The 14,130-nt window shown below is 40.3% G+C and overlaps 2 protein-coding genes, 1 long non-coding RNA gene and 2 pseudogenes across 3 annotated transcripts; 3 read left to right on the top strand and 2 right to left on the bottom strand.

Moving 5' to 3' along the window:
* Positions 1 to 1,307, top strand: LOC115199038 (hemoglobin embryonic subunit alpha-like; annotated as a pseudogene).
* Positions 1,308 to 2,240: 933 nt separating this feature from the next.
* Positions 2,241 to 3,049, top strand: LOC115199033 (hemoglobin subunit beta). Its single transcript, XM_029761545.1, has 3 exons — positions 2,241 to 2,373; positions 2,483 to 2,705; positions 2,808 to 3,049. The coding sequence occupies exons 1-3, from the start codon at positions 2,282 to 2,284 to the stop codon at positions 2,934 to 2,936; spliced, it is 444 nt and encodes a 147-aa protein (XP_029617405.1). The 5' UTR covers positions 2,241 to 2,281; the 3' UTR covers positions 2,937 to 3,049.
* A 2,143-nt stretch (positions 3,050 to 5,192) lies between these two features.
* On the bottom strand, positions 5,193 to 6,060 carry LOC115198988 (hemoglobin embryonic subunit alpha). The gene is made up of 3 exons (XM_029761467.1): positions 5,927 to 6,060; positions 5,615 to 5,822; positions 5,193 to 5,417 (listed from the first exon to the last, which is right to left on the bottom strand). Exons 1-3 carry the CDS (start codon positions 6,058 to 6,060, stop codon positions 5,289 to 5,291), a joined length of 471 nt encoding a protein of 156 aa, XP_029617327.1. The 3' UTR covers positions 5,193 to 5,288.
* Positions 6,061 to 10,440: 4,380 nt separating this feature from the next.
* On the bottom strand, positions 10,441 to 10,954 carry LOC115199028 (uncharacterized). Its single transcript, XR_003879338.1, has 2 exons — positions 10,791 to 10,954; positions 10,441 to 10,635 (listed from the first exon to the last, which is right to left on the bottom strand). It is a non-coding gene; the product is annotated as an uncharacterized LOC115199028 (long non-coding RNA).
* A 1,769-nt stretch (positions 10,955 to 12,723) lies between these two features.
* On the top strand, positions 12,724 to 13,620 carry LOC115199023 (hemoglobin embryonic subunit alpha-like; annotated as a pseudogene).
* The last annotated feature ends 510 nt before the right edge of the window (positions 13,621 to 14,130 follow it).

The raw sequence follows: 14,130 nt of genomic DNA, 5'->3' as shown, positions 1-14,130 counted from the left end.
CCGAAACAGTGAGCTCTATTGAGTTGGTTGGCAGCAAGTCAAGAAGTTGAAGCAACAATGAATGAGTCTCTCCGCTAAGGACAAGGCAATTGTCCAGGCCTTTTTTGGCAAGGTTGCCGGCAGGGCAGAGGATGTTGGCAACGAGGCACTTTCCAGGTAATTACAATTATTGAATTATTTACTACAAGGAATTGATAAATACAAGTATTTAAGACCTTTGAATTACTTGTGAATGGTTGAAAATTCCTTACCATACACGTGCGTAAAAATGGTACTCGCGCGTAAATGGAACTCTCTTTTTCCAATTCATATCAAGTTAAAATAGTAGGGTCATATAGTACAACGATAAACATGCCCGCATAACCGACGTATGTTTTCAACCTCCCAGGACGCTGGTGGTGTACCCCCAGACCAAGACATATTTCTCCCACTGGAAGGACCTGAGCCTCGGCTCTGCCCCGGTCAGGAAGCACGGTGGGACCGTCATGGGAGGCGTCCTGGATGCCATTGAGAAGATTGACTACCTTAGTGCTGGTCTTCTTAGCCTCAGCGAGGTGCACCCCTTCATGTTGTGAGTGGATCCTGCCAACTCCAAGATTAGTAAATAGTAAAAATGCACTTGTTTTCTTTCTCACTAGTAGCTTTTTCCCATTAGCATCCGTTGAAATTTGAATACTGTAATAGCTTAATGTATGGATTTCAATCTTCAGAAACATACTCGTGAAATATGCTTCTAATAATGTTTCCGCTCTCTCTTCACATCCCCAGATCTTCAACTACAACATGCTGGTGACGCTGGCCATGATGTTCCCTGATGACTTCACCCCTGAGGTGCACGTGTCCACGGACAAGTTTGTGGCCCAGCTGGCCCTGGCTCTGTCTGAGAAGTACCGTTAAGCAATGAGCCAGACTTCCACTTGACAATCTTTGTAGAGTGCAAATTTAAATGAAAATATGCAATAAATGAATCCTGCCGATCGAATGTGAAACGTTGTTGTCCTGTTGTCCTGATTAATCGTAGGCTATATGTGTTTTAATGTTTAGTTACAATTGATGGACCTAGATTATTGATAATTACACAAATATATCCACTGTCCACAAAGTTGAAAACTTCCGCTACTCCACTCTGGGTCCACATTGCCATTAATAGTAATAGCAATTATTATAGTAATAGGTAACCACCACCTTCATTATCATTATTATCATCATCATGATCATCATTATAATTATTAGGCTACCATTATTATATCACAATCATTATGACTGTACGTTTGTTTATGTGTAACTCTGTGTTGTTGTTTTTGTCGGCCTACCTGGTTAAATGAAGGTGAAATGAAAATAAAATAAAATAAATGATATGACCTTACATCCTGATATGATATAAGTCATTACTGTTTGTCTTCTCGATGCCTACATTACCAGTATTTAGACCAGTTTATTATTTCATGAAATAATCAATAGGCCAGAAGCACTGGTCTTGGATCAGATTTCTCACCCGAACTTTACATGAGAATGGCCCAGCTCTTATAGAGATGACTGCAGTAGGTCATTTATAAGTTTGTTTGCACCATTTCATATTATACGACTTCATACACCAATCATTATTTAAATAATTGCTCAAACTTGCACTTGCTTGAAAAAACATAGGCACACACATCATGATATCGTAATTGTCATATTATTCAATAGAAGACTATAATAAAAAAAATGTATTGTGAATGAAAACATTATTTATCATCATAAAATGTAGATTAATAAAAGGAAAATAAATTATTACAAAAAAATAATAATAATCAATGTTTTATTAGGCCTAAATAAAATAAAACAAAAGGCAGGCAACATATTTTCTTTTTCGGCTTTTAGCAGAACTTTTTTCTTAATTTGACTTATTGAAATAAAAAGTATGAATTATTTATCTATACATCGGCAGTCACAGGGACATTAAACTGTCCACATTTCCACCAACGCCACTTAAATCATTTCAAATATGAATTGGTAATAAATAATGATGGTCATTAATGAATGAGCATATAAGGCACATGAGAACTATCGTCACTGTCTTGGTGATTTGTTCCTTTCGGTCGTTGTAATTTACAGGAGACTATGAATGGCCTGGCGTGGTACTGCAATGAATTTCTACAAAACATTGTTAACCCAGCCCTCTCAAAACAGCTAAACCAATAGTTGGCTTTTGGTGTGGAGACAAAACGCGTATATAAGCTGTCCCTTCAGTAGCATGAACAGTACATGTCATATTGAGTGATACCTCACAAACGTCAATATGGTTCAGTGGACAGACTTCGAGCGCCAAACAATCCAGAGCATCTTCGGGAAGATGGACTACGATGACGTGGGCCCCGCGGCTCTTTCCAGGTCTTTGCTCTTTTTCATACCTCCTTAAAAATAGGCCTACATTTACATTGAACCTCGTGCATATTATATGATTAATGCAGTCACTCATAATCCCATTATTCACTTACAGGTGTCTGATCGTGTACCCCTGGACCCAGAGGTATTTTGGTAACTTCGGAAACCTGTCCAACGCCGCTGCCATCCAGGGAAACCCCAAGGTCGCCGCTCACGGAAAGACCGTCCTGCAAGGACTGGTCCTGGCTGTCAAGAACATGGATGACATCAAGGCCACCTTCACAGAGCTTAGCGTGCTGCACTCCGAGAAATTGCGCGTGGATCCCGACAATTTCCGGGTAAATTAGTTATCATTTTATACTTCACAAGGTCATATTCTACTCTCAATAGTGTGCCAGAATGCATTTTTTTACATGTCCATTTTCTTTTTTCTTTTGCAGCTGCTGGCTGACTGCTTGACTATTGTCGTTGCTGCAAGAATGGGTGCTGAGTTCACCGCCGACGTCCAAGGTGCTTTCCAGAAGTTCCTTGCCATCGTGGTGTGCTCCCTGTGCAGACAGTACCACTAGAGCGTTCGTTGCCTGCGTCAACATAAACAGAGCAACATCCGGCGCCCTTCATTGCATGTATCAAAACAGATGTATCAATTCTGAAGGAAAAATAAAGTGCTAAATCGAAAATATATTTTTCATCGCTTTCATTATGTGTTCGTTTGTCAACATGTATAGCCTACATTAACATCTATTTTCAACAAACGAAAGGTCCACGTCAATAGGCCTACATCTTTTCTGTGGTTTAATATAAGTCTAGAAGTTGTGCAACTTATTTCTACTGGTACGCCTCCAAAGCACCCAATTCTCTGTCCAACCAAAAGCACAAATATTGTCCTAAAATACATTTCACACATATGAACTGTGACAACATACATGAGGGGTAAATTCCATAAATAACGTTAGAATGACAAAACAAATAAATATGTAGGTTACAGCAGCCTAGAGGGAGGATTGGATGTTTCTTCCCTGTCTTCTCTCTGGCTCATGATGAAGAACTGTAGGCTACATGTGTGCACTGGGGAGGCCGCTTGGAGGCTTGAGAAGTTAAGAGCATCAGAACGTATATAAAATAACATCTAAATTAACTGATGTTAATTGATGTTCATAAAACTCCACCGAACTGCTATTGCGCATTGGAACCCAGAACGATATGTGAACACTTGGTCACAGCAACGCCGAGGACACCCAAACCAGAGCGGCCACCGCAAAGCCCAGGAGCCTGACCCTCCCTGGAAGTTGCCGTAGCCCTGCTTAAGATATTTAGCCTGTATTGGCTATTGGTTTGGACGCAGGGCATAGGGTGGCGCACAATTGGCCCAGCGTCGTCCGGGTTAGGGGAGGGTTTGGCCGGGGTAGGCCGTCATTGTAAAATAATAATTTGTTATTAACTGACTTGCCTAGTTAAATAAAGGTTAAATGTTCTAACTTGGTAGGCTATGTCGTGGTGGGGAAATTGGAATGTATATTGGGCCAAGTTGGAAGTAATAATGCATTTAGATTATTTGAGATGCATAAATACACCACACCAAAAGCATGATTTTATGGCTGTTTTAAAACGAACTTCGTGCAATTCTACATAGTAATGATTTATGATCACTGTTTGATCAATTGATTAATTGATTCAATCTTTGCAAATAAATGATATGAATTGATTATTTACCCCTCTGTTTTATTTTATTCTGTAATAGGGTATATTGTAACCATGTGTTCAAGCTAATCAAATACAAAGTTTATTTAGCGCTGTCCTTTTGGAACCATGAAGGGCACTCCAATCGTTTACAATAACACTCATCAAGATCTATTGTCTAAGCCTAATAGTCTTAATAATCACTTATTATTATTATTACAAATAGAACATCATCACTTCTCACAATGGTGCTCGTTTAGTAAAGTTAGATCGAAACTGAATCAATGTCTCGTAAGATCACATAACGATTCATTATTAGTTTACATAACAGAAGCGACTATAATAGCATAGCATAATAGGCCTATAGGCTAATGTTACTGTTCCACCAAAAACACCTCATCATTTCTAATGAGATGTTATAATTGTTAATAAAAAAAAGCATCGTGCGCCAAAAACTCAACAGCATATATGCTTTGATTGAAACAAAATACAAGTGTAACCGATGTGAAATGGCTAGTTAGTTAGCGGTGATTCGCGCTAATAGCGTTTCAATCGGTGACGTCACTCGCTCTGAGACTTGAAGTAGGGTTTCCCCTTGCGTTGCAAGGGCCGTGGCTCTTGTGGCGCGATGGCTAACGATGCTTCGGTGGGTGTCAGTTGTTGATGCGTGCAAGGGTCCCTGGTTCGAGACCGGGTTGGGGCGAAGAGAGGGACGGAACCTACACTGTTACACAAGGAAGGCTAATAGTCTGTTTACACCATCTGCTCTAAACAGTCATTCAACAAGATCGAAATGCATAGACCATTCCCATGAAACTGCTTGAGATCTATCACATTATGGGGAATACACACGCAGTTTCGCCGTTAAAACATGAATAACTATCATTCACGATTGACAGTGATGAGGTATGCCTAACTTTGTGTTTGAGGGTATTACAAATATAAAATGTTCTTGAGACAATATGTGTGGGCATAAGCAGACGTTGCAATTGGAAGATGCGTGTTATAACAGCGCTCTCCAACCATGTTCCTTTGCGTCATGTTTAATTCATGCACAGTGCTAAGCCTGGCTGTTTTCGCCACACAGTTGCTCACATTGCAAAACCCGCTGTCCCTTTAAATAAAAACGATCACGATAAACAGTAGATGATGTCGGTATTTTTATTCCATGATTCATATCATACAACACGTGCACATTTATGATCAACACAGAAAACCGAGAGTATTTATCTTCTCGCCTTTTAACGATACTTCTCGGAAAGCGCCAGGGCCAACTTGGCGAGGAACTTGTCCACAGACACGTGCACCTCAGGGGTAAAGTCGTCAGGGAACATCATGGCCAGCACCACCAGGATGTTGTGGTTGATGATCTGTAGATGTAGAGGGAATATAGTTATTATTATCAAGCGTTTTAGGCCTAGTCCATATGCGAAAGATAGTTTTTCTGAAGATTCAATTGGAACCTTCACAAAATACATACATAGGACTCACATTTGGACACGGTTGCCGCTGTGATATTTTGAGAAAGGGAGAATCGTTTTATTGACTCGGTAAGTTATTTAGTCACCTTGAAGTTGGCGGGATCCACACGCAGCGTGAAGGCGTGCAGCTCGCTGAGGGCCAGAAGACCACCAGTCAGGTCGTCGATCTTGGTCACGGCATCCAGGACGCCTCCCATGACGGTCAGACCGTGCTTCTTGACGGGAGCAGAGCCGGGTCTCAGGTCCGTCCAGTGGGAGAAGTAGGTCTTGGTCTGGGGGTACACCACCAGGGTCCTAGAAATAAAAACATGTGATTATGTATTATGATTTAACGTGGGTAAATGCACCGCATAACTCTGTTACAAAACAATTCGTTCAATATATAATGATGTCTTTACCTAGAGAGAGCCTCATTCCCGATGTCCTCTGCTTTTCCAGCCACCTTTCCAAAAAAGGCTTTCACGATCTTTTTGTCCTTGGCTGTGAGACTCATTCTAGCGGTTTCTATGACATAAGATACTGCTGGTGCCATAAGAGTGGACACTGGGAGTATTTATGTGGTCTCTAAAGATCTCTTTGGCTTAGCTCCGCCTTCAACTGGAAGTCATTGGATGTACACAAGATAGAGTTTGGTGATAACCATTAGTTATGTACCATCAATATATTGCTATTTGATTATGATCAATCACAAATGTTCCCCTTTACGCACGGATATACTTGTTATGACGATAGTGCTGAAAAACGGAACAATCATGCTTCAAATTGTTCTGAATCTAAAGGCTACATTATGCATGATGCAAGAATGTATTTTATTCTTCTTCTAATATAATGAATACTGTAAGCTGGACGTTTCATGCACAAGGAATGGTCTTTGGAATATGTCTGATTGCTATTCTTTTGGCTATTTAGGCGATCATTTGTTTTATTGACTCATCCATTGATTCATTCGTTGATGTAATCATTAATGAATTCATTGGATAATACATTCATTCATTCAGTAAATATGCCTACTACAATGACCGAAGTCATCCTGGAAGGTATTTCTCATTAATCTGACCATGTTTTGTCGAGGGTGGTACCAAACAAATGATGATAGACATCTCGTTGGCAAAGGTTGAGTGCCAAGATTGCTGTCTTATCTCTGCAACAGCAAGGCAAGAATGACACCGCACCCCCTTCCGGTAAGGTGTGTTGAAGGTTGATTGATATACATTTTCTCAGTAGGTCAATAGTTATGGTTAGGCCAGGTCTATTGTTTAAGTCACATTCACATTTACATTTGAGTCATTTAGCAGACGCTCTTATCCAGAGCGACTTACAGTAGTGAATGCATACATTTCATAAATTTTTCACATGCTGCTGTCATGCTGCTGAACCTCTATAGTCCTCACCACGTCGTGCGATGTCACTCAGTTTCCCTAAAAAGAGGTAAATGCATATGTGTGTGCTTTGCATGAGGGTATATCCGGCATACGCTTTGTTCACCAATATCTAGTCTGATGTCGCAGTAGCAGCTTATAGAGAGCATGTCACGGTTTGTCAGGTGCGTGGACAAAATCGGAGTAATACGTTTTGTCAAGAAGAATGTTGATTGTTTGGGTAAGCTAATACACCCTGCATGATACATGTATAATTGAAGTATATCTCACTTGCTTTTCAAAGCATGTGAAAAAGGTAATTCAAATAACCAAATTCAACCTAGCTAATTTCCGATTTATACGAAATTTGTTTGACCACAGAGGTAGCAAGACTGTACTTCAAATCGATGATACTCCCCCACTTAACATACTGCTTGACTAGTTGGACCCAAGCTTGCTATACAACATTAAAACCCATTCAGTCTGTCTACAAACAGGCTCTCAAAGTGCTTGATAGGAAGCCCAATAGCCATCATCACTGTTACATCCTCAGAAAGCATGAGCTCCTGAGTTGGGAAAATCTGGTGCAATACACCGACGCATGTCTTGTATTCAAGATCCTAAATGGCCCGGCTCCCCCTCCACTCAGTATTTTTGTTAAACAGAAAACCCAAACATATGGCAGCAGATCCACAAGGTCTGCCATGAGAGGTGACTGTATAGTTCCCTTACGGAAAAGCACCTTTAGTAAATCCGCTTTCTCTGTGAGAGCGTCCCATGTCTGGAATACACTGCCATCAGACACACATAACTGCACCACATATCACACTTTCACAAAATGCATGAAGACATGGCTAAAGTTCAATCAGATTTGTGAACATAACCACTAGCTGTGTATTACCATTTTCCATGTTGTCTGTTGTCTGTAGCTTGTGAGGTGTGGAAACACTTTGTTGTTTTTATGGATTTTGTCTTGTTGCTTTTTGTTCTATGTTGCTCTGTCTGTATGCTACATCTTGCTTGTCCTATGTTGCTCTGTCTGTATGCTACATCTTGCTTGTCCTATGTTACTCTGTCTGTATGCTACATCTTGCTTGTTCTATGTTGCTCTGTCTGTATGCTATGTCTTGCTTGTCCTATGTTGCTCTGTCTTTATGCTATGTCTTGCTTGTCCTATGTTATTCTGCGTGTTCTCACTGTTCTATGATTGTCTATATTGTAATTGTTTTTAATAACCTGCCCAGGGACTGGGGTTGAAAATTAGCCGGCTGGCTAAAACCGGCACTTTTACTGAAACGTTGATTAATGTGCACTGTCCCTGTAAAAATAAAATAAATAAACTCAAACTCAAAGGGTGGCGCTGGTCAAGCTACTGTGTAGGCTACTCTGACCTCGGCACCTCCACTTCTCTCGACCAGAGAGATAGAGGAAAGGTGAGCCAATGATTATTATGTTCACAAGATTTCTTTTGCCTTTTTATTTCCTATCCCATAGCATAACGCGATTAGCCTATTTCGTCACCAAATGCAACCAGTAAAATAGCCTATATCTGCATTTTTATTGAAAACATGATAGGCCTACTTACAGGATTTGCATGAATCCAGCACCATGCCTAATGATAACGCTACACACTTCCTAATGTGTTGTAATGATATGTTATAATAATGTTAAAGTCCTCTTGGGTCGTCTTGTTTAAATAGTGCCGTTGAGTAATTCAGGTGCTTTTCCGAACATTAAGCACGTTGCTCTTCAAACCCATTTGGAATGCCAACGTTCAGCTACAGTACCAGTAAAAGGTTTGGACACACCTACTCATTCCAGGGTTTTTCTTTATTTTTTTACGTTGTTATAAAGGGCACAAGGCGAGACCCAGATGCAGACACAGGAGGCAGATAGTTAGAGTCTTTGTAGTTTATTTCTATCCAAAAGGAGTAGGCAACAGAATGGTCGTGGACAGGCAAAAGGTCAAAACCAGATTCTGAGTCCAAGAGGTACAGAGTGGCAGACAGGCTCGATGTCAGGGCAAGCAGAAGGGTCAGGCAGGCAGGTACGGAGTCCAGAAAAAACAGGCAAGAATCAAAACCGGGAAGACTAGAAAAAGAGAATAGAAAACAGGAGCACAGGGAAAAACACGCTGGTTGACTTGAAAACATACAAGACGAACTGGCACAGAGAGACAGGAAACACGGGGATAAATACACTGGGGAAAATAAGCGACACCTGGAGGAGGTGGAGACAATCACAAGGACAGGTGAAACAAATCAGGGAGTGACAGTTGTAAAATAATAGTGGAGACATCAAAACTACGAAATAACACAAATGGAATCATGTAGTAACCAAAAACGTGTTAAACAAATCAACAGACATCTCAACATTAACTGTTCAGAAGACACTGTGTGAATCAGGCCTTCATGGTTGAATTGCTGCAAAGAAACCACTACTAAAGGACACCAATAAGAAGAAGAGACATGATTGGGCCAAGAAACACGAGCAATGGACATTAGACTGGTGGAAATCTGTCCTTTGGTCTGATGAGTCCAAATGTGAGATTTTTGGTTCCAACCGCCGTGTCTTTCTGAGATGCAGAGTAGGTGAACGCATGATCTCTACATCTGTGGTTTCCACCGTGAAGCATGGAGGAGGAGGTGTGAGGGTGTGGGGGTGCTTTGCTGGTGACACTGTCAGTGATTTATTTAGAATTCAAGGCACACTTAACCAGCATGGCTACTACAGCATTCTGCAGCGATACTCCATCCCATGTGTTTTGCGCTTAGTGGGAGTACCATTTGTTTTTCAACAGTACAATGACCCAACACACCTCCAGGCTGTGTAAGGGCTATTTGACCAAGAAGGAGAGTGATGGAGTGCTGCGTCAGATGACCTGGCCTCCACAATCATCCAACCTCAACCCAATTGAGATGTTTTGGGATGAGTTGGATCGCAGAGTGAATGAAAAGCAGCCAACAAGTGCTCAGCATATGTGGGAACTCCTTCAAGACTGTTGGAAAAGCGAAGTGTGTTGAAACCTGTCATCAAGGCAAACGGTGGCTCTTTGAAGAATCTAAAATCTAAAATATATTTTGATTTGTTTAACACTTTTTTGTTACTACATGATTCCATGTGTGTTAATTCATAATTTTGATGTAGAAAATATATTTTTTTAAGTAAAACCCTTGAATGAGTAGGTGTGTCAAAATATTTGAAAGCTACTGTATATGCAAATTCCGCCTACCTGAGGCAGGTAAAAGTTAACCTGGGCAACATGACAGACTACCTTACTTTTCCTACGGTAGTGTATTAGAAAACAAGGAATGTTTTGATATAATTACTATAATAACATAATACTGAGGAATATATTGATTATTCCGTTGATAAGAGCTCGTTGCTGCATGTGATGTTTTACCAAATCTCTCTCTCGTGACCTCAGCGTCAAAGAGAGGTTTCTCAATCTCACTTAGGCCAACGGCATAAGAGTTAAAGTAGGCTTGGCTACATTTTGTAATGGCTCCTATTTTACTGCCCCCTCAAACAGAGTAAAGTGAAGAGCATGGACGTGTACTTAACAATATATTTTATTGTTCATACAAAATGTCTTCTATAATAAAATAATAGAACAGGTCTCTCGTGGTACAGTCTGCCCAGCGCAGAGACGACCACGGTCAGGAACTTCTGCCAGGCGGCTTGGACGTCTGGCGTGAAGGCGCGCCCCATCTGGCAGGCCAGAACAATGGTGAGACAGTCGCCCAGCACTTAGGAAAAGGAAACGATTGAAACGTTAGTCATTTATTTGCAAGAACAATATTATCTTGGATGTAAATCAATGAGGAAAAACGTATTGTTAATTTGTTTTAGGCACGTCCATTAGTACTCATATTTACACGTCTTTTCAACTCCAAAATCTTACCCTGAAGTTGTCGGGATCCACATGAAGTTTCTCAGAGTGCAGAACGCTCAGCTCGGCGTAGGTGTTCTTGATGTCATCCATATTCTGCACAGCTCAATCCAGGCCGTTCAGCACAGTGATGCCATGTTTGGCAACCTTTTATTGCCCACGATAGCCGCTGCGCTGTTTAAGTCTCCAAAGGTTCCAAAGTACCTCTGAGTCCATGGATATACAATAAGACACCTGCAAAATACAAATTACATTATAAGATACATAATATAAATTAATCAATTTAATCCAATGAATCCATAGAATTGCGCACACATATAAAACAAGACTAGAAAAGTAAAATGATATATTATCAATATATTTTATTTCCTTTCATTATTATTCGCCGTCCTTCTCAAAGCATGGGGTCCGACCACTTTTGACGTTGATTTTTCCCCAGGTCTCTATGATGAGCTTCCGCTTTTCAACTGTCCAGTCATCCATGTTGAAGGTGTTGTGTGTCTGATCTGTGAGATCTGTCAGTGTCGGTCACTGGAGCTTTTTCATTTATATTGAATCCCTCCGACCCAATGGACGAATACAATGTAGAGGATTCATTCCAAAAACGACATCAAAGGTCCGCAAAACGTTAATGGTAATCTATCATTCCTTGCCAGTCAGCTGGTCTTATCGACCAACACCATATATTCATAGTTCTGCCAAATGCCCAAACGGCAACGGAGGTCGACTTATGGAAAAGTTTCACACCGGTAATATGTGGCTGTTTTATTAGTACCTTATAAAAGCACCATGAAGACGTAAAGTGTAGTTAACAGTAGGTTTATATTATTCATTGCTTGCTTCGTGAATTACTATAACAAAGATTGGAAATGACCACCAGTCACTGCAAAATGTGGTAGACAGAAAGATGTTGACTTTCTTGAAAGGGACCGAGCTAAAGGGCTGCTTATCAGGGAAGTATAGGCTCACGTTTTATCTTTCCGTTCTGAATGAGTTCCACCCTCTGCGTAAAAGCTCCATTTGGTTGCCTTGTTCTGATAAGCCATTAGAAACACCCTTTTCTTGGCAACAATCATCTCCTTACGTTGAATGTATTTGTCAACATGGTATTAACTGATAAGTAAATCATTTTTTTGACATTAATCAATTGCGGGGTCAGGATTAGAAATCAATTTATTCACTTCAGTCAATCTAAATCAGTCTCGCTCATATAAAATCATACAAAATGATTATTCCAATTATAACCCATTGTTCACGATAATTACGCATCAAATATATATGACATATACCAAACGAAACCTCTGTCATATGTTGGCCCCACAAGCCTGTCCCCCAATATGGCCAAATAAATAACTACACCATCAGTAAAAAAAAATATATATATATATTTATTTGACTAATTATACTTAATACGTCGCAAAGTATATTTTAAATTCAATTACGTTCTCTCCATTCATGTAATTTTACGCAAAAGCCATTCTATAGATAGTAGCTAAAGAAATACGTTTATTGAGTGATACATTTACATTTACATTTTAGTCATTTAGCAGACGCTCTTATCCAGAGCGACTTACAGTAGTGAATGCATACATTTCATACATTTTTTTCTCCGTACTGGTCCCCCGTGGGAATCAAACCCACAACCCTGGCGTTATGGGTTTGATTCCCACGGGGGACCAGTACGGAGAAAAAAAAAATCTTGATCTTGATGTAAGTTATTCAAGATCTGCAAAGTCATGAGCCTCCTATCCTCATCTCCACAACCTATGTATTACTTTATTTACGACCTAACGACGAGGTTAGAAAAGTAATTTAATCATTTTGAAAACACATTAATGGATACTGTACAGTATATTTCCAGATATCGTTTTTAGATACTTCCTTTTATATTGGTTCACTTAGACTATTACTTTTGAGCAAAAAACCTGATGAACTCATATTCGATAACTATTATGTTATCCAAGTAAATGGGTCAAATTATAGTATTTTCTCTTTTTTTCACCCAATCTGCCAATACCAAAATACGATATTTTACTAAGCAGGGTCTTGTTTCATCTGTCTGACTGTGACTGCCGATAACTTCAGAACGAAGTCGACAAAAAATACGAAGTTGCCAAAGTATTTGCAATTGTTACAATCAAGTGAAGGATAAAACCGAGATGACTGCATGGGCCTATGTAGGCAAGGACAAGGCGGTGGTCAGGGCCTTCTGGGCCAAGGTGTCCGGCAAGGCTGAGGACGTCGGATGCGATGCTCTTTCTAGGTAATGGAATTATCCAACTGCTATATTGTTCTTTTAGAATATACAATTTGGTGTTAGCTAGCCTTAAATCTGGAGATGTATTTTTCCTCCCGTGCAGAATGCTGGTGGTGTACCCCCAGACCAAGACATACTTCTCCCACTGGCCGGACCTGTGCCCCGGTTCTGCCCTGGTCAGGAAGCATGGTAAGACCATCATGGGAGGCGTCGGTGAAGCCGTGGCCAAGATCGACGACCTCACCGCAGGTCTCCTCACCCTCAGCGAGCTGCACGCCTTCCAGCTGCGTATAGATCCAGCCAAATATTTTTTAACATTTCAATCGGCTACGTTTTACAGTAAAATAGACAACATAGGCTAAAATAGCCTACATTAAAGATGCATACGAACTCATTTCCATGTATTTCCTCTTGTAGATCCTGTCCCACAACATATTGGTGGTGCTGGCCATTTTGTTCGCCGCGACTTCACCCCAGAGGTTCATGTGTCCGTGGACAAGTTCCTGGCCGCCCTGGCCCTGGCTCTGGCCGAAAAGTACAGATAAACTGTGGGGCATGATCAGATCAGACATATGGCAGCATGTGGTCGATGATCTGTCTTGTTCTAAATTATGAATAAATGTTCAAACGCACATAACCACGTTATCTGGTCTTTACTTTGCTTTTTAATGAGTCGTGTTGTAGCGTCTGAACTTGATATGATGAAATGCGTTGCTATTTTTAAGTCTGAAATAACTATTTCTCAAAATCGTGACGAAATGCTAAAACGCATTCTTAAAGAAAACTTAGGCAACGCAAAACAGTTTCGTAGGTAGTCTAATAATATAAAAGGGGTAACGATAAATTCAAAGTACAAATACCGGCAGTAGCCTATAGAATAATTAAATAGCCCTCTTCGAACTTGCTATTGAAAAACAAGATTGAACAAACAATTTGACATACAAACAAATCAAATGATATTTGTCACATACACATGTTTAGCAGATGTTATTTCGTGTGTAGCGAAATGCTTGTAAACACCATCGAAAAAGGATTTGATAGACTACCAACATATTATTTGTAAATATTATGAATAGATTATAAGCAGATATGATC

This window comes from Salmo trutta, chromosome 1 (assembly GCF_901001165.1).
Source record: "Salmo trutta chromosome 1, fSalTru1.1, whole genome shotgun sequence".
Classification (NCBI taxonomy): domain Eukaryota; kingdom Metazoa; phylum Chordata; class Actinopteri; order Salmoniformes; family Salmonidae; genus Salmo; species Salmo trutta.
This window is presented reverse-complemented; position numbering and strand designations above follow the sequence as displayed.

Excerpts from the sequence above, each read along its gene's own strand:
- LOC115199033 (XM_029761545.1), top strand. The coding sequence starts at position 2,282 with ATGGTTCAGTGGACAGACTTCGAGCGCCAAACAATCCAGAGCATCTTC. Across the intron at positions 2,374-2,482 it reads GGCCCCGCGGCTCTTTCCAG|GTGTCTGATCGTGTACCCCT; the intron begins GTCTTTGCTCTT and ends ATTCACTTACAG. Across the intron at positions 2,706-2,807 it reads TGGATCCCGACAATTTCCGG|CTGCTGGCTGACTGCTTGAC; the intron begins GTAAATTAGTTA and ends TTTCTTTTGCAG.
- LOC115198988 (XM_029761467.1), bottom strand. The coding sequence starts at position 6,060 with ATGGCACCAGCAGTATCTTATGTCATAGAAACCGCTAGAATGAGTCTC. Across the intron at positions 5,823-5,926 it reads GGGAATGAGGCTCTCTCTAG|GACCCTGGTGGTGTACCCCC; the intron begins GTAAAGACATCA and ends TTTTATTTCTAG. Across the intron at positions 5,418-5,614 it reads TGGATCCCGCCAACTTCAAG|ATCATCAACCACAACATCCT; the intron begins GTGACTAAATAA and ends CTACATCTACAG.